The sequence below is a fragment of the Scyliorhinus canicula genome, chromosome 10 (genome assembly GCF_902713615.1).
Source record: "Scyliorhinus canicula chromosome 10, sScyCan1.1, whole genome shotgun sequence".
Taxonomy (NCBI): Eukaryota; Metazoa; Chordata; class Chondrichthyes; order Carcharhiniformes; family Scyliorhinidae; genus Scyliorhinus; species Scyliorhinus canicula.
Window position 1 is genome coordinate 22507536 of NC_052155.1, and position 20217 is coordinate 22527752.

At 43.1% G+C, this 20217-nt stretch overlaps 1 protein-coding gene across 8 annotated transcripts in view; it reads right to left on the reverse strand.

Annotated features, from left to right (window-relative positions):
- ankrd12 (ankyrin repeat domain 12) overlaps positions 1-20217 on the reverse strand; it is a 253951-nt gene that overhangs the window by 11492 nt on the left and 222242 nt on the right. For all 8 annotated transcript variants that reach the window (XM_038808701.1, XM_038808699.1, XM_038808694.1 and 5 more), the window contains 2 exons: positions 14276-19179; positions 955-1053 (listed from right to left, as the gene is read on the reverse strand). In XM_038808701.1, the coding sequence (XP_038664629.1) occupies positions 955-1053; positions 14276-19179 (5003 nt within the window). The remainder of the gene's footprint in view (positions 1-954; positions 1054-14275; positions 19180-20217) is intronic.

Below are 20217 nucleotides of genomic sequence, written 5' to 3' on the forward strand. Positions count from 1 at the left end.
ACCATCATTCAAGTAGCTAGTGCAAATATTTTGAACCAATCAGCGTCCGGATAAGATAAATTTGCTCACAGGATCGGTTAAAAATTTTAGGGTCCAGATCTTAAGATAGAAATAACAGAGCTGATTGCTATTGAAGTGCATCTTGGCCAGCAAATTCTGGTGATTGCACATGCAGTTAAATGGAAATCCAAAAGTAATGTTTCCCTGCACCATACCGGGATATCACTGAGAGACTTAGCATTTAAACAGATGCAATGGCTTGAAGCTACTGTACTTGTGCAACGTTTACCTACAAACAATTGCAGAAGAAAACAGGGCTCATCTATGCCAAGTAATTTTAAAAATTATTATTCATTAATAATTAAGGTTTTGGGGCGTCGCTGGCTAGGCCAATTTTTATTGCTGATTCCTAACTGCCCTCAAGAAGGTGGTGGTGAGCTAATTTCTTTTGGGGTGCAATAAACCTTAATTACTGCCAAATGACCACTCTGACACTGAAAATTAACTTCAACAAATGTGAAGTCTCATTCCTTCAGATTTAAAGGAATACTTTTAAAAACTTTTTCTTTCTGTATAAAACACTCTCAGTCCTATATTTCTTTCCTCCTCTTTCTTGTCAAATTGAATGAATGCTGGAACTATTCATTTGTCGCTGACTGCAAAATCCAGCCCAACAGATTCACAAGTTGGGCAGATTTGAGCAGGTATATATTTGAGTTCATTGACGGCATGTCAGAAGTTTAGAACACTCTGACAATCTGTAAATGTCCTCTCATGTTTTTGAAGAACGTTTAATATTTACGTTGAAAGGACATAGTTTGAAGGCCATCCATTTGGTCGGTTCCAAGGAAATGTAGCTAGCTCCCAAATCAACACATTATAGTGGTGAGTTTCAAACTGTATCATCCAAGAGCTTCAATGCTCAAAATCATAGTCCTTAAAAAAGAAAAGTACCCGTTCAATACTATGCTGTAATCGAAGCTTCATTCGTATAACTTCATGTTGCCTGAAGAGTTCTTTCAGTGCTTCTGACAATGACGGAGGAGGAGTTATCTAAAAAAACAAGTGATCAGTATTAATGTTAAGTGCAGCAATTTGAAATCATTTTATTAGCTCATGCTGGAAAAATGCACCAAAAATAATGGCGTTACTATTCTCCTAAATGATAAATTATATACACTGTGATGACTCCTTGTTGCAAATACCAGGAACTGGTCACGAATAAAGGAGTAGAATCTTCCAAATAAAGTTCTTTCCTGTGTTAGTGCTGAATTTGCACCTTTCTCCAGTTTCCCCTAATTCTCCACATGCCCTTTCCAGTTCATTTTGCCCACGAGACCTACTTCCGCTCCCTCAACCCTATTCATGGCACTGTAAATTCTTTTCCTTCTGGTTCTCATGTTAACTGATATTATTAATAGTCCTTCCCTTCTTCAGGTGATGTCCCTCTCCTTTATACCTTCTGCCATCACCCCATCACTTTTAAAAACTTTTCAACCACCATCCATGCCAACTACTGTCCCATTTCCAACCTCGCTTTCCTCTCCAAAATCATGTTGTCCTCTCCAAGTCTTTCTTGGAATCAAAGTCTGAATCCTTCCAACCAGGTTTCCACAGTACCAAAATGGGTTTTATCCTATGTGATAGTGACAAAGGTAACCTGTCTGTTCTTACGCTCTCTGTCTTGTCTGCAGTCTTTGGCACAGCTGATCACACCATCCTCCTCCAGAGGGTGGGACTTCTCTCACCTGGTTCCATTCTTATCGATTTAATTGCAGTCAGAGTATCACAATCAATAGTTTCTCTTCCCACTCCCAGACCATTACTCAAAGTCCCTACACTGCAGAAGGAGGCCATTCGGCCTCTGTTACGACCCTCTGAGGGAGCACCCCACTAGGCCCAACCCCACCTAACGTTTTGGGCACTAAGGGACAATGTAGAATGGTCAATCCATCTAACTTGCACATCTTTGGCACAATTCTGGTTGCCACACTGCCAGAAGGATGTGGAGGCTTTGGAGATGGTGCAGAGGATGTTGCCTGGTCTGGAGGGTTTTAGCTCTGCGGAGAGGCTGAATAGATTCGGACTGTTTTTATTGGAACAACAGAGATTGTGGGGGGGGGGGGGGGGGGGGGGGGGGGGGGGGGGGGGGGGGGGGGGGCAACCTGATAGAGGTCTAAAAGATTAGGAGAGGCCTAAAGATTAGGAGAGGCATGGGTAGAGTGGATGGGCAGGTACTCTTTCCCAGGGTGGAGGTGTGGCGGGGTCAGTCTAGGGGGCATAGGTTTAAGGTCCGTGGGGCAAAGTTTAGAGGAGATGTGTGAGGCAGGTTTGGAACGCGTTGCCAGGAGAGGTTGTGGAAGCAGATACATTAACGACGCAAAAGGCATCTTGACAAATACAGTCATAGGATGGTTATAGAGGGATACAGCACTAAAAAGTGCCGAGGATTTTGGCCAAGGGTGGCATCATGACCTATACAGGCTTGGAGGGCTGAAGGGCCTGTTGCTGTGCTGTATTGTTCTTTGGACTGTGGGAGGAAACCATTGCACCCAGAGGAAACCCATGCAAACAATGGGAGAAAGTGCAAACTCCGCACAGATAGTCACCCAAGGCCGGAATTGAACCCGGGTCCCTGACGCTGCGAGGCAGCAGTGTTAATCTCTGTGCCATCATGCTGCCCCTTCTGGCGTTCCCCATGCATCTATCATGACGCCAATCTATTTCCAATCTACGTGCTGTATCATCCAAAAGCCAAGTACTCGTTTTCTCTACTTCACCACTGCCCCTTTCGATTCCTCTAATATTGTTAAACTATCAGACGGTTTATCTAACACCCAGGTTTGGAGGAATAGAAATTCTCTCCAATTAAATGTTGGATTGAAGCCATTGTTTTCAGCCTCCTCTCCAAACACCATTCCTTAGTTTATCCAACTTCCCTTACAACAGCCTGGAGGTTAAATCAGTCTGTTCATAATCGGTGTCATAGTTTTCATTTCTTTCCAATTAAGGGGCAATTTAGTGTGGCCAATCCACCTATCCTGCACATCATTAGGTTGTGGGGGTGAAACCCGTGCAGACACGGGGAGAATGTGAAATCTCCGCACAGACAGTGACCCGGGGCCGGGATCAAACCTGGGTCCTCAGCGCCGTAGGCAGCAGTGCTAACCACTGTGCCCCTGTGCCGCCCACTTGGTCTCATCATAGATTATCATAGAATTTACAGTGCAGAAGGAGGCCATTCGGCCCATTGCGTCTGCACCGGCTCTTGGAAAGAGCACCCTACCCAAGCCTACACCTCAACCCTATTCCCATAACCTAGTAATCCCACCCAACACTAAGGGCAATTTTGGACACTAAGGGCAATTTATCATGGCCAATCTACCTAACCTGCACATCTTTGGACTGTGGGAGGAAACCGGAGCACCCGGAGGAAACCCACGCACACGAGGGGAGGATGCACAGACAGTGACCCAAGCCGGGAATCGAACCAGAGATCCTGGCACTGTGAAGCAACAGTGCTAACCACTGTACTACAGTGCCGCCTGATTCAATTGCAACACTTCTCTACCTTTATACTCTAGTCCTTTTGCAATAATGTCAACATTCCATTTGCCTTTTTAATTACATGCTGCACCTGCATACCGAATTTCTGTGATTCATGTACAAAGACACCCAGATCCCTCTGCCCAGACACACTTTAAATCTGATTTCCATTTGGATAATAATTTTGTTTTAAGAAATTTAGAGTACCCATTTCGTTTTTTTTCCAATCAAGGGGCAATTTAGTGCAGCCAATCCACCACCTGCACATCTTTTGCTTGTGGGGTGAGACCCACGCAAACATGGGGAGAACGTACAAGCTCAGTGAAGACAGTGACCCGGGGCCGGGATAGAACCCAGGTCCTAAGCGCCATGAGGCAGCAACGCTAACCTCTGTGCCACCATGCCGCCCTTCCATTGGATAATAATTTTCCATTCTATTTTTTTCGGCCAAAATGGATAAACTCACAATAAGCCCATCAGAATATCATCAGCTGTTCCTTATCTAGCTTCCCCTTAAATGCATTTATATTGTTCATTAAACCACTCCACATGATAGCAAGTTCCAAATTCTATCCACTCTCTGCATAAAGATGTTTCTCCTAAATTCCTTATTGGGTTTACTCATGACTATCTTATATTATGGCTACAAGAGCAGGTCAGAGGAAGTCTGCAAGTAACTCACCTCCTGATTCCTCAAAACTTGGCTGGATGAGTGCAGCTCCAACAACACTGAAGAAGCTGAACACCATCAGAACAAAGCAGCCTGTTTGATCTGCACCCCATCCACAAACTTTCATTCCCTCCACCACCAACAAACAGTAGTAGCAGTACCATCTATAACATGCATGCAGCAACTCCGCAAAGCTCCTTGGGCAGCAGATTCCAAACCAATGACTGCTATCTTCTAGAAGGACAAGGGCAACAGATACCTGGGAACACCGCCACCTGGAAGCTGCCATCTAAGTCACTCGCCATCCTCATTTGGAAGACTGTCGCTGTTCCTCCAGTCGCTGGGTCAAAACCCTGGAATGCAGTCCCTAACATCACTGTGGATGTACCTACACTACAGGGACTACAACAGTTTAAGGCAGCTCACCTTCTCAAGAACAATTAGGGATGGGCAATAAATACTGGCTCAGCCAGCGGCACCCACATCCCATAAGTTATAATTTTTTTAAATTAAGGAACCTCATTTTGATCTCTTCCACAAGTGGAAACAACTTCTCTACTTCTACCCATCAAACCATTTCATAATTTTAAATGTCTAATTAGGTCACCACTTAGGCCTTCTCTTTTCTAGAGAAATTAACCGAGCCTGTCCACATCTTTATCGAGAGTTATAACCTCTCAGTTCTGGTACTACCCTGGTAAATGCTTTACACTTTCTCCAGTGTCTCTACTCAGTCTGGTCTACTGAAAGTTCGACAAGAGTTTCACAAAGCTATTCTTCTATTTCATTTTATTCCTCTATAAATGACCCCCAATTCTTTGATTGCAATATAAAAAATAAAATTCAGAAAAATGATTGATTCTGTCAAAGTATTTTATTCTCCACTGCCCTAAAATACTACCCTAACCATTCTCAAATACAACAGATCATGGTAGGTTATTATTCCACAAGTTTGAGCAGTTATTCTTTAGCATCCCACTTACAATGCGCAAACCCGAATAGGAAGGTATCGGGGATTACACAAATATGGATGGCAACATCAACAGCAAAACAGGAACCGGATATCTGCTGTTATCCACAAACATTTCCAGCAGAGGGTGCCTTCTCCCGCAGGTAAAAGTTGCTCAAAGACAACTAACTCTCGTAATGTCATCCTGTGATATTAACTAATTCAGAACAGATTAGTATTGAACAGGACACCTCCCTAGCTACAGCAGTGATGGTGCCCTGGAATTTCCAATATTGCACAGCATAATTTATTCACATTAAGCACAGCATGTTTAAGAAAATCAATAGTGCAGACTTTACTCTTTTTGAGGTAATAGATTTCAATGAAAGAAAAAGGAAGACCTATAATTATCTAGCACTTTCCAAGACCACATATCTCTGCAGTTGCATCTTTGCTCTGTTATTTGCATATTTAGACGGGGGATCTTTGTTATGTATCTGGGAACACATTCTTGCTGGTTTGTCACTTGATTTGTAGTGACATCAGCAGAGTGTTTGCACGGGCTTTGAGCAGATCACCATCCTAATTGTTTTTAAAAATTCATTTATGATGTGGGCGTCGTGGTTAGGCCAGCATTTACTGCCCGTCCTTAGTTGCCCTTCAGAAGGTGGTGGTGAGTTGCCTTCTTGAACCGCTGCAGTCCTTGAAATGTGCTGTTAGGATGGGGTTTCCAGGATGTTGCCGCAGCGACAGTGAAGGAACAGCGATATATTTCCAAGTCAGGATGGTGAATGACTTGGAGGGGAACCTCCAGGTGGTGGGGTTTCCAGGTATCTGCTGCTCTCGTCCTTCGAGATGGTAATGGTTGTGGGTTTGGAAGGTGTTGTCTAAGGAACAGTGGCGAGTTACTGCAGTGCATCTTGTAGATGGTACACACGGCTGTCACTGCTCGTCGGTGGTGGAGCGTTTGAATGTTTGTGAAAGGAGGAGCAATCAAGCGGCATGCTTTGACCTGGATGGTGTTGAGCTTCTGGAGTTTTATTGGAGCTGCACTCACCCAGGCAAGTGGAGAGCATTCTGTTACACTCCTGACTTGTGCCTTGTAGATGGTGGACAGGCATTTGGGGGGTCAGGAGGGGAGATACTCGCCATAGGACTCCTAACATTTGACCTGCCTTGGTATCTACAGTATTAATATGGCTAATCCAGTTCAGTTTCTGATCAATGGTAACCCCCAGGATGTTGAATGTGGGGGATTCAATGATGGTAATACCCGAGCTGAGTGACCACGGTGGAACCCAAACTGAACATCCATATTGGGCAACACCCTTAATAAACCTCTTATTGTGTTTTACGAGAATTCAGAATATGGGCACTCCAGCGGCTGGATTCTCCACCGACTGGATACTCCGTTTTGCCGGTAGCCCGGGGGTGTACCAATGGCGTGGGACTGCCCCACAATGGGAAACCCAATTGACTGGCCGGTGTAACGGAGCATTCTGCCGACTGGGTGAAATTGAAATGTGGGCTGGGCGGAGAATCCAGCCCCATACCTTTTCTCTTTGCAGCAACAAAGAAATATAATGATCAGAAAAAAGAATAATTTGCAAACTCATTGATCAGATAATATATAAAGTAGAATCGGCCCCAAATCATTTTGGCTCGAGTTTTAAGATTTACAGAAGTACTAGGCATTATGAAATGCTATTGTTACTAGACATAGCAAAGGCGCAATTTAGTGTAATAATATTTATCAGGTAATTTGAAGTAAGGAATCCTGTAGATCATGAATTTTAACTGGGAGTGGGACACGAGGAGGTGGGCAACAGCACAACGATAGTGATTTTAAAATCCTGGCCTCATCTAAATGCTGCTCACCAGCTTTCCATTGTGAGGGAGCAGGGATTTAATGATATGGCAGCAGCTATGAACAAAACTTTTCTCCATTTGAACACTGGGAAGACCAAAACCATGGTTGTCAGTCCTTGCCATAAACTGTATTTCCTAACAAACAATGTCATCTCCTTCCCTGAGCTTGAGTTGAGTTTCTGACCCTATAATCCATCCCCAACAGTGTATTTCCATCTTCATAAAATTACCCATTCCCGCCCCTGTCTCAATTCTTCTGCCGCCGAAACCGTCATCCATGAATAGACTAGACTATTCCAATGCTCTCCTCGCTGGCCTCCCACATTCCATCCTCCAAAAACTTGCCAAAAGCTCTGTTATACGTGTCCTAGCTTGCACAACACAACCTCTCAGTTTTTAGGTCACCTGTCTTAATTCTTCCTTATGTGGCTCGTGTTAAATTTTGACTAACGCTCATAAAACACATAGGGACATTTTACTACATTTGAAATTGCCATAGAAATGCAAATTGTTGATTTACCCGCAAGAATATTCTCCCCCATTGCCACCTGATTTCACTTCCTTTTTCCTATTTATTTATTTGCATAGAAATCATTTTCCCTTAACAATGGAAGGGAAGAACGTTATTTGAGGGTGTTTCACATAGAAAGTAGGAGCAGGAGTATGCCATTTGGCCCTTCGAGCCAGCTCCGCATTCAATATGATCATGGATGATCAGCCAATTTAGTAACCTATTCCCACTTTCTCCCCAAATCCAATGATCCCTTTAGCCCCAAGAATTATATCCAACTCCTTCTTGAAAACATACAATGTTTTGGCCTCAACTGCTTCCAGTGGTAGAAAACTAATTTCTCCTCATCTCACTCCTCAAAGGTTTACCCCGTATTCTTAAAACTATGACCCGTGATTTTGGACACTGCCTCCAAAGGGAACATACTTCCTGCATCTACCCGGTCTGGTCCTGTTAGAATTTTAAAGGTTGCTATGAGATACCCCCTCATTCTTTTTTTTAATAAACATTTTATTGAGGTTTTTTTGGTATAGCGACAACAAAATAAATAATATACATGAAACTATAAACATAGTGCAAAAGCCATTTACCTCTTGTACCTCTTGTACTACCCTTATTGACCCCCTACTCTAATCTAAACTACTCCTATCACCCCACGATTAATTTCCCGCAAAGAAGTCGGCGAACGATTGCCACCTCCGGGCGAACCCTAACAGTGACCCTCTAAAGACGAACTTGGTTTTCTCCATACAGAGAAAGCTAGCCAGGTCTCCGACTTCGGGGGCTTTGAATCCCTCCATGCTAATAGTATCCATCTCCGGGCTACCGGGGAAGCGAGGCCAGGACATCTGCCTCTTTCTCTTCCTGGATACCCGGGTCTTCTGACACCCCGAAAATCGCCACCTCTGGACTCAGCGCCACCCTTGTTTTTAACACCGTGGACAGGACATCCGTAAACCCCTGCAAAAATCCCCTAAGCTTTGGACATGTCCAAAACATGTGGACATGGTTCGCCGGTCCTCCACCCCAAAGAATCTGCTCATCCGGGCCACTGTCATGTGAGCCTGGTGGACAACCTTAAATTGTATCAGGCTGAGCCTGGCACATGTTGCAGACGCGTTGACTCTACTCAACGCGTTTGCCCATAGACCATCCTCTATCTCACCTCCCAGCTCCTCCTCCCACTTGCGCTTCAGCTCCTCGGTCTGCATCTCCTCCGACCCCATAAGCTCCTTATAAATGTCAGAGATGCTCCCTTCTCCTACATACCCTCTTGAAACTACCCTGACACCTGTTTACGAAGAAAGTCACGCACCTGCCGATACCCGAATTTGTTTTGCCTCGCCAACCCAAACTTTTCCTCCAACACCCTCATACTCGGAAAGCTCCCCTCGCTGAACAAATCCTCCATCCTCTCAATCCCCGCTCTCTGCCATAACCGGAACCCCCGTCCATACTCCCCGGGGCAAACCGGTGATTATCATGCTCCCACATGCCGCCTCCACTGGCTCCAAACTCTCAGGGCCGCCGCTACCACCACTGGACTGGTGGAATACTGTGCTGGCGGGAGCGGCAGAGGCGGAGTTACCAATGCCCCCAAACTGGTGCCCTTACATTAAGCCGCCTCCATACGCACCCATGCCGACCCTCCCCCCACCACCCACTTCCTGATCATGGCTATGTTAGCCACCCAGTAATAGTTGCTAAAATTTGGCAGCGTCAGCCCGCCCTCTCCCCGACTCCGCTCAAGCATTACCTTCCTTACTCGCGGGGTCTTGCCCGCCCAGACGGAGCCCGTGATCACTCTGTTGACCCGCTTAAAAAAGGACCGCGGAATAAAGAGGAGACACTGAAATACAAATAGGAAATCCCCCCTCATTCTTCTGAATGCCAGTGAATATAATCCTAACCGACTGAATATCTCCTCTGACATTAGTCCCACCATCCCATGAATCAATCTGGTAAACATCTCTTAGGACTTTAGGATTTTCTCTCAGGCCCGTTTAGGTTTTTCAAAGGAGTAATCATGGCTTCCCCCACCAACCTCCAGGTATTCCACTTAACGTCATATTAATGCAGCTAAATCAAATTTATTCCCTGCACATCCCTCATTAAAGAAAAAGTAAAACACCCACTTTTGAGTGTCTGAAGTTCATCTAGCTATGCTGACAATTGAGAAAAAAAACAGGCCTGTACTACATTGAAGCCAGGAGGTTGCAGGTACAATTTCCACTGTATGAAAATGTGCATTTATGTAGGATCTTCTTGGTGAAGTGCTTTAGAGTGCTGGTTAAAAGATATGAAAATGTCAGTTTTCCTCCGACTAAAAAGCATCCTTCTTCCTTTAAGAAGCCCACTTTATAGGGATAAGTCGAAAGACTTGAATGCTACATCTGGGGTCTTGCAAACAAGGGCTACTGTATTACAGCATCATCAGATGAGGAATTGTACAGTGAAGAATTTGACAATAATGCATTATAATACACATTTCACTAATGTGTCTCCTGAATATTGCTCTCTCACCAATGGCAAAAGTGGCTTCAGAAGGAAATCTGCAATGTAACAATATTGTCATCACATTATTAGCAGCGCTCTTCATAGCCATTTCCCAATAGTAGCACATAAAAGTAATTGAATTGCACAATGCAGAAAAGGCCCTTTGTATCTGCACCGACAATAGCCACCGCTAATCCCATTTACGAGCGCTTGTTCCATACTCTGGTACTTCAAGTGCTCATCCAAGTGCTTTTTAAAGGTTGAGGTTTCCAGCCTCCACTACCTTCTAAAGTGTGGTCACTGACCTCAGGTAGCAAAGTATTGTACACACCCCTGTCTGCATCAATGGTGCTGAGGTGGAGATGGTTGACAGCTTCCAATCCAGATGTGTGCACAACACAATCTGTCCTAGTCCACCCACGTCAATGCTATGACCAAGAAAGCACAACAGCACCTATACTTCCTCAGGAAACTAAGAGAATTCGGCATATCCACATTAACTTTTACCAATTTTTACAGATGCACCATAAGAAACATCCTATCTGGCTGCATCACTGCCTGGTATGGCAACTGTCCGGCCCAAGACCATAAGAAACTACAGAGAGTCGTGAACACATCACGCGAACCCGCCTCCCATCCATTGGCTGTCTACACCTCCCGCTGCCTTGGGAAAGCAGGCAGCATAATCAAAGACCCCCCCCCACCCAGCTTACTCATTCTTCCAACTTCTTCCATCGGGCAGGATATACAAAAGTCTGAGAACACGCACTAACAGGTTCAAAAATAGCTTCTTCCCCACTGTTACCAGACTCCTGAATGACTCCCTTATGGACTGATCTGATCCCTTCCCACATCTTCTCTGCTGAGTAGTAGTGCACTCCTGTATGCTTCACCGGATGCCTGTGTCTATGTATTTACATTGTGTATTTTGTGTACATTGTGAAGGGGCTGGTTTAGCATAGGGCTAAATCGCTGGCTTTGAAAGCAGACCCAGGCAGGCCAGCAGCACGGGTTCAATTCCCGTACCAGCCTCCCCGATCAGGTGCCGGAATGTGGCGACGAGGGGCTTTTCACAGTAACTTCATTTGAATCCTACTTCTGTGACAATAAGCGATTTTCATTTTTTTTTTCCATTTTTCATTTATGTATGTCCTATATTTTCATGTATAGAACAATCTGTCTGCACTGTATGCAGAACAATAATTTTCACTGTACATTGGTACACGTGACAATAAAACAAATCCAATCCGCCCAAGCAGAGCATTCCAGATTCTTAACTCCCTCGGAATCTCCTGCTCCTCACTCTAAACTATGCCCTCTTGTGATTGACCCCTCATTCAAGGGAAACAGCTGCTTCCTATTTACCCTGTCCAAACCCCTCAATCTTAAACACCTCAACAATATCCCCCCTCAGCATCGTCTGCTCTAAAGAAAACAATCCAAGCTGATCCAATCTCTCCTTTTAGCTCAGACGCTCCAGCCCAGGTAACATTCTAGTGAATCTTCTCTGTAATTCCTCCAGTGCAATCACCTCCTTCCTATAGTTGGTGACCAGAACTCCACAAAGTACTCGTGCTGTGGCTTAACCAATGTTCAGTACAGCTCCAACATAACCCCCTTGCTCTTATATTCTATGTCCATGAGTGATAAAGGCAAGTGTCCCATATGCCTTAACTACCGTATTCACCTGCTCTGCCTCCTTCAGGGATCTGTGAACAAGTACCCAAAGATCCATCTGTTCTTTGGAGCTTCCTGGTGTCCTGCCATTCATTATATACTGTCCCGTTTCTTCTTCCAAAGTGCACCACATTACACTTATCGGGTTTAAATACCATTCGAAAATCGAAAATGAAAATCGCTTATTGTCACGAGTAGGCTTCAATGAAGTTACTGTGAAAAGCCCCTAGTCGCCACATTCCGGCGCCTGTTCGGGGAGGCTGGTACGGGAATTGAACCGTGCTGCTGGCCTGCCTTGGTCTGCTTTAAAAGCAAGCGATTTAGCCCAGTGTGCTAAACCAGCCCCTCACGTTATCACGTTGAATAAAGAGCCTGAATGAGGGACATGCGCCTGAGGTCACACATAGCCCCGTTTTGTAGAGCGGGGAGCTCCGCTCGCCGGAACTCCCCAGTGTAGCGAGAGATCGGAACAACATTTTTAAATGGTGTCCCGATCTCCAAGGCACCCCAAAATGATTCCCAACCGTGCGCCCCAGCCAGAACGCACTATTGGAGGGTCCCCCCAAACACACGCGCAAGGCACCCCCAGTTCAATCGGAGACTGGGTGATCACTTTGCTGAGCACCTTTGGTCTGTGCGCATTCAGGACCCTGACCTTCCGGTTGCTTGTCAGTTTAACAAAAGAACCTGCTCCCATGCCCACATGTCTGTCCTTGGCCTGCTGCAATGTTCCAGTGAAGCTCAACGCAAACTGGAGGAACAACATCTCATCTTCCGGTTAGGTACACGCCAGCCTTCCGGTCTCAACATCGAATTCAACAACTTCAGATGATTAGCTCTATCCACCTTGACCCATTTGTTTTCATCCTATTTCATTTTAACTGTCTTTTACCATTACTTTCCTTCTGGTCTTTCTTAATATATATTTAACCCCCCCCCCCCCATCTTATCCACCGATCCTTACCCTTTCTCCCCTTGCTTACCCCTTCCCCTCCCCCCACATCTACATCTGTCACAGTTTACCCTCTGATGTTAGTTTCTCTGCTGTTTGGCCGTTCACACCTTCTGTTCTCTCTGGGGACTGCCATTAGCACTCTTTTCCCTTGGTTTCTGTGGCTATTAGCACCCCGTTTCCCTGGGTTTCTGTGGCTATGACTCATCTTTCATTCTCACTCCACAGTATAAATATTTCCCACTTTCTCTGTCTGTTAGCTTTGACAAAGAGTCATTGGACTCGAAACGTCAGCTCTTTTCTCTCCCTACAGTTGCTGCGAGAACTGCTGAGATTTTCCAGCATTTTCTCTTTCGTTTCAGATTCCAGTATCCGCAGTAATGTGCTTTTATTTATTAATTAAACACTTGTGTTGGAGCCCCTGCAATTTCTGTCCTTGCCTCTCAGCAGCCTGGGATCCAATTCACCCAGGCCTTGGGTGTCTGCTTTTACGCCCGTCAAAGCTGCCAATACCTCCTCACTTCTGTTGTCAAACTGCTCAAGGTCCTCACAGTCCCATTTCTTGAATTACATACCTATGTCCTCCTTCTCCTGAGCGAAGGTCGATGAGAAGTATTTATTTAACACCCAAACAATGCCCTGCGGCCTCACATAGAGATTGTCCCCTTGGTCTCTAATGGTCCCTACTTTTTCCCTGTTTAACCTCTTCCCTGTAATGTATTTATCGAATATCTTAGGGTTCTCCCTAATCTTATTCGCAAGTTAGTCCTTTTTCGTGCTCCCTTTTTGCTCTTCTAATCGCTTTCCCTCTTACACTTCCCATATTACTTTCCGGCCACAGTTGAATTTCTCTCTTTAGTCTTGCCTTTCTATTCCTCCTCATCCAGTCCTGGATTGTCCTAGACCTCCAGGGATCGTGAACTGATTGCTCCTACATTTCCCTATAAAGAACATGTTGGACCTGTACTCTCCCCAAATAATTTTTGAATGCCCTCCACTGCTCCGCTGTAGATTTTTCTGCAAGAAGCTGTTCTCAGTCAACTTTGGCCCGATCATGCCTTATTTTATTAAAATCTCCCGTGCTCTCCAAAACCGTCTTTCGCAAGTCATCTTTTTCCTTGTCCATAACAAATGTGAACTGTACCCTGTTTTGGTTGCTATCACTAAAAGGCTCCCCCATTGCCACATTGAAAACTTGTTCGGCTTCATTCCGCAGAACCCGATCCAGCACTGCTCCATCTCTGGTTAGGTTTTCTACATATTGATATAAAAAACTCCCCTGAATACATTTCAAGAATTTTCCCCGATAGAGGCCAATGTTGAGGCCTGGTTCCAGATAGACCACAGTTTCAGTACAGACAGGTTGATTGAGTATTGAAGAAAACTGATTCCATTTGGTTATAATTCTTTCCAATGGAAGCAGTTGAATGCAAAACATCTATCAATACCCTACATTACGGACCAAAAGGTTCACATTGTTTACCAGGGCACATTTTGAATAAATGATTCAAGTGAGATTCTTATAGTTGACTTGCAAACTGAATAACAGCTCTGAGTAACTTAAATAAACAAGTTCTATAAATTATTTTCATGGAAAACACTTACAGTTGGTATGCAAAGTCTGCTCAAAGGGTTTCCATCCAGCAGGTATGATCCAGTGAATGTAACAAATTCATCGTAAAACTGTGGTGCCTGAGGGGTGACACTACATAGCACTTTACGTTTTTCTTCTATCTTTTTTCTAATGTGGAGATATTCATAGTAAGGGTTTGCTTTTTCTGAATGGTAAGGTTGAATTTCTTCTAGCTTTAAAGAATCTACAATTGCTGCCAGCGATTGCTGCGTCTTTTCCTTAGCTTGTTGCAGTGTTGATTTTACTTGTGCAGGATGCGGGACTCGTGACATCTTTCGTTTATGTGGATGGTGCACCTGACCTTCTTCCTCCTCTGTAAACTTGGACTTGGTTTTCACAGGTGTGGAGGATTCTGTATCTTTGTCAGACACCTGTGCACAGTTGACAGCAGATAGTTTGCTTTGATTGGCCAGTATATTTGCTCTGTTACGAGTAATCCTCTGAGGAACATCTTGTTCTGTTCGGTCAGCTTCCGTTTGCTCTTCCAGCTCCTCTTTAATCGACTCAGTGGACTGCCTTTGTTCATCTGCCGCTGCCTCATGCATCACTGCAGCATCTTGAGCAGCAGTTGTAGAAAGTTCAGAAACTTCCATCTCCAATGAGGAATCTTGGTCTTGATCTTTACTTTCCAAGGGCTGAGGCTCATCACTAATTGAATTTGTGTGCTCATGTTCAGTGGAAGATGTTGCTTCAGGTAATTCTTCTGTTGGCTCAGACTGTATTTCATCAACTATGGCTACTGGGACTTTGACTAATATTGAGCTCTCTTGATTACATGCTGGCTCATGACTAGCTGAAGTGATATTTTTTGTACCTTCTTCGGTCTTTTCTGGAGATTCAGTTGATATAGTCTGCACAGGCCTCGTTTGGTCTACAAGGCTTTCGTTCATGTTATTGCTATCTGATAATGTTGTGGATGATGGAGATAAATTCTCTTCCAAGCTCTGCATTTCATCTGATTTGCAATAGTTCAAAACATCTTCCACTGTCTTCTGACTAGTATGGTCCACAGCTGTGTCAAGAGGAAGACATTTAGTATCCTTCCCATCAGCTAATCCTACACAGTCTGACTGTGGTTTGCATGAAGCTGAAGGCTGTTCGGTATCCTGCAAAGTTTGAGTTTGTGGTAGATCTTCTGGAGTTCTACATTTTGGCCAAAAGAGAACTCGAGGGGTAATATCATTTTCTAATGATGGCCTCATACAGGATGTATTGGAAGAATGTGTAGGTGAAAAATAAGATGGTGCTTCTTGGAGATTTGCTATTTGGGAAGGTTCACTGCAGGGTGTTTGTGGAGACTTCGATACCAATTCCGATGTTAACTGGTCTGAACATCCCCACTCTTGTGAAACATGTAATGGGCTAAAAATGTTTTTCTCACAAGCTGAAGATGAAAACCCATCATTGTTACTGTGTGAAGGAGGATCAAGCCCATCATAAGGCATTTCCAAAGGTTTATTGGGCTGATTGCTACCAATTACACAGTTTAGTTGTGGCTGTACCACAGTCATCTGCTGGGAAGTATTTTGAATTATGCTGTTGGAATTTGCATCCTGCGTTAAATAATTTGTGCTGCTTGGCACAATGACAGCAGGTGGCGTGGAAATAGAAGGCTCTAAACAGGAAGTACTATCTTCCGTGCCACTGTCTGGAACTGGTTCTGGACGAGGAGAAGTACATGCTTGCAGTTGTACTGCTGGCGAAAAACTATATGGTTTTTCACTTGAAAGCGGCAGGTTACCTTCAAGATGCTTGTGAGACGGTTTATCATGTTCATTTGCAACAGCTGGTATACTGCATCTCCGAATATCACCTACTAACCGGCATTCATTCTCATATCTAGTACTGTCAGCAGAGACTGATCGCAGATAAGATCCTGAAAGTTTACTGGAGTATGGTGATTTAAGTCGTTCTGGCAAATCAGCTAAAACATCAGAGTCTCGGTCATATACAGCAGGTGATTTGGCACTGGACAGAAATACTGACTGAGAAAAGGAAGACTGAGACTCAGAACCCTCAATAGTGAAATCGGAGTCATAGTCTGTTAAAGGCCGCGGCGTTGCTACAGCTGAAGTCTGACAGGAGTCTTCTGAACTTGCAACAGAAATCATTGATATGGATCTTGATGTTAGCCCTGCCCGATCACGTTCTTGTCTGGGAGATGCAGTTAAATTACTTTCACAACTTATGAAAGGTCTTGGTGTGTCTGGCAAATTCTGTTTTGCATCAGTGGACAGTGATCTCACATTGTTAAGATCTTTCAGCTGCTTGTCTTTAGAGTGCACCTCTGAAGGATCTGAACTTTTTGATCTAGTAAGTTCTTTGCTTGTTGTTGAACTCTTCAGTTTTTCTCGTTCTTTTATTTTTGTGAGCTCAATGCCAGATCGATGCCTCTGTCTTTCCTTTTCTTTAAGCTTTATCTTCTCTTTGTGCTTTTTGTGCCATTGTTCAATTTCGAGGTCCTTCAAACTTAGCATCCTTTCAAAACTGGTCTGCATTAAATCATCATTTACTAACCTCTTCTCTTTTGGCCGCACATCCTTTGCAGAATTAGAGTCTTTAGACTTCAATTTTTCAGTTTCTACTTCTTTATGCTTTGCTTTAACAGTGGTATTTACTTGTATTCTCTCTTTCTGTCTGTCTTTTTCCTTCTTCTCCTTCTCCCTTGTTTCAGGAGTTTTAAGAAAGTCCTCCTTGATTTTATCCTTTGAGGAAAATAATTTATCATGAGATGCTTTGTTACTCTCAATAGTGCTACGTTTCTTCTCGTCTTGCAAGTGCTTGGAGTTTGTCACGAGATCCCCCTCTCTTTCCCTAGACTTCTCTTTCTTCTTCTCCTTTTCTGTTTCTCGGTCTTTCTCTTTCGCTTTTACGGCCTTACTGGGAGTGACATCTTGCACATCTTTTTCAGATAATTTTGCCTTCTTCTCCGTAGCATGCTTTTCTTTTTCCACTTTGTCCTTCATCCCACTAGAATGCCGCTCTCTTTCACTTTTTTCTCTCTCATGCTTTTTCTCCAATTTTTCCTTACTCTTTTCTTTCTCATCAGGCTTTCTAACCGAAAATATATTCTTCAATTTATCATTTTCCCGGTGGACCTTTTCTGCAATGGAATACAAGTTACTAGATCGATCTTTTTCTTTTGTTCTCTCTCCACTGTCCTGTAATTTACTAAATGTTTTCTCCTGTGTTTTTTCATGAGGCTCAGACTTGTCTTTCTCCAACCGGTTTTCATGTTTTATTTTCTTTTCTCGATCAGAATATTTTTTCTCACACTTTTCCAAGTCCCTCTCTTTAGTTGGGGACTTTTTTTCACTTTTCTCTTTGTTTTCCTTTTTGTCCCTATCGGGAGTGTCAGATTTGTCTTTATCCATAACTTTCTCTTTCTCAAATAACTCCGTATGCTCTTTCTTCATAATGACACTCGAGTAAATAGTGTCATCTTTGTCCGCAAGTACAATTTCCTTTCTTTCTTCCAGATTTGGAAGTTTAATTTCTTTTTCTTCTTTAGGATGTTTTTCTTTTTTAATTTTTTTAGATTTTTCCTTCTCTCTGTCCTCTTTGCAAGGCCTTTCTTCTTTAAAATATTTCTCCTTTGTTTTCTCTTCTTTTACTGGAGTTTTGTCTTTCATTGACTTTTCTGATGGGGTTAAATCAGAATTTTCATCTTTGAATGTTTCGTTAGTGTCATCATTTTTGAAAAAGTTCTCTTTCCAGTATTCTCTATCAAACTCAGGATATACATCTTTTTCATTCTCCTTTTGTCTGTGTTTTCCTCTTTCGTTTTCATGCTCTTTTTTAATTTTGTTTTTCTCTTTATCTTTATGCTTTAGTTTATGCTTTTTTATAACTTTGCCATCCTTGTCTGTCTTTTTAAGCACTTCTTCCATGTTATCAAACACGCCTGTCTCCTCATCTTTGCTTCTCTGTCCAGACTTATCAACAAATTCCACATGTAGGTCCTTTTTGCGATGCTTAGTCTTCGCTTTGTACTTAAAAGACTTGTTGCTGGAACTCTCAGAGGTGTAGTCAGAGTCTGTAAGATGATCAAATCGTACAACTTCAGATTGGAAAGACATGTCTGAGGCTCCTGTAGATGGGCCAGTTTTGGCATTCTCCTGTTTAAGTGGTTTTGCTCGTTTTTCACTTAATCCACATGCATGTTTAGGTGACTTGGCAGTTGAAAGGTGGAACTGATGACCTGAAGAGTCATCTTTCATACACAAAGACTTTCTGAATGAATCTTCCTCTCTTGTACGTTCTAATGAGTCCAAACCAGAGCAAGTGGAGAAAAGTACCAATTTAGCATTTTCCTTCTCTTCTTTCTCCTGTTTGAACTCTTGGTTCTCTTTGTTTTTACTTTGTTTCTTCATCTTTTTCTTCCCCTTTCCTTTCTCTTTTTGTTCAATGGCAACCAGATTTTCTTTCTTCATCCTTACATCAGATTTACTGCTATCTGGAACAACATCTAGAGAGCTTGTTGAACAAGTTTTTTTATCTTGATGTAGCTCTTCATCTGAGCTTTCAGAGCTTGATGAAACAAGAACTCTTGCTGATTTTTGCTTTTTAATTTTGAATGGTTTCTGCAATTCTAGCTTTGGTGGTGTTAAATAGCTGCTGTTCTCTTTTATCATATTCTTTTTACCATCCTTTCTTCGAATCCTTTTCTGATCTACAAGTTTGCCCAATTCTTCTACTTCTTCATCTTCCTCGTCATCATCATCCTTGAATTCGTATTCATCCAGTGCAGACGATGCAACTGATTTGCAGGGTGTTAATTGCTGGTTGGCATCAGTTTTTAATTCTTTTTCTGGTTCGGAATCATCCACGTTGTCATCCACGCTAGATGGATTCACAGAAGGCAACTCTTCAGATTCTAGAAGAATGCACAAATAAAACGGAGTAGACAGTTGGAAATGGTGCAGTTTTTTTCTAATGCTGCCCGCGCATAACAAATAAAACAATGTAAGATCTCAGCATGCCCCAGTTGGAAATATTCCATATATGGCAGTTTTACTAATGCCAATTTATATGGGAAAGTTACAACAAAAAGATGGAAAACTGAGCTGAAAAGGAATTTTCTTGGACTGGAAAGATGGCTTGAGCAGTGTTTTGTTTTTATTTACCATGAACTGCTCACAGGAATTGAGGAAACAAAATAAAAATTGATTGACGATACCAAACAAGTGTACGAAATCTGTTGAAGACCATTTTAATACATTTGTTCATGGGATGTGGGCATCGCTGGCTGGGCCAGCATTTATTGCCCATCCCTGAGGGTATTTAAGAGTCAACCACATTGCTGGGGGCCTGGAGTCACATGTAGGCAAGACCAGGTAAGGACGACAGATTCCTTCCCTAAAGGACATTAGTGAACCAGATGGATTTTTACGACAAGTCGACAATGGTTTCATGGTCACCTTTCAACTTATTTCCAGATCTTTTTTATTGAATACAAATTTCACCATCTGCCATGGCGGGATTTGAACCTGGGTACCCAGAGCAGGATTCTGGGTCTCTGGAGTACTAGTCCAGCGACAATAACACTGCGCTACTGTCTCCCCGTGAAACGAAGACAGAGGTTGGCAGGATGAGATGGCAGATGTCATTTAATGTTGATAAAATATTAAGTATTTGAATAAGGAAAAGAAATACATCTTAAATTGAGTAGACAGAAGTACCTTAGTGTCTACGTAGTCTGACACTAAATGCTAGTAGTTAAAACCATAAAAAAAATTAAAAGAATCGATATCAACTCCAAAATGATTCTAAATATAAGCATGTGAAAAATAATTACTCTAAGTACAGTGGGACATTGGCTTGTAGATATAACAATAATCAATGACCTATATTGGAGTGATAAAAGTGAAGAGATTGAACTGGGGTAGCGAGGAGATACTAAAGGTCACATTAA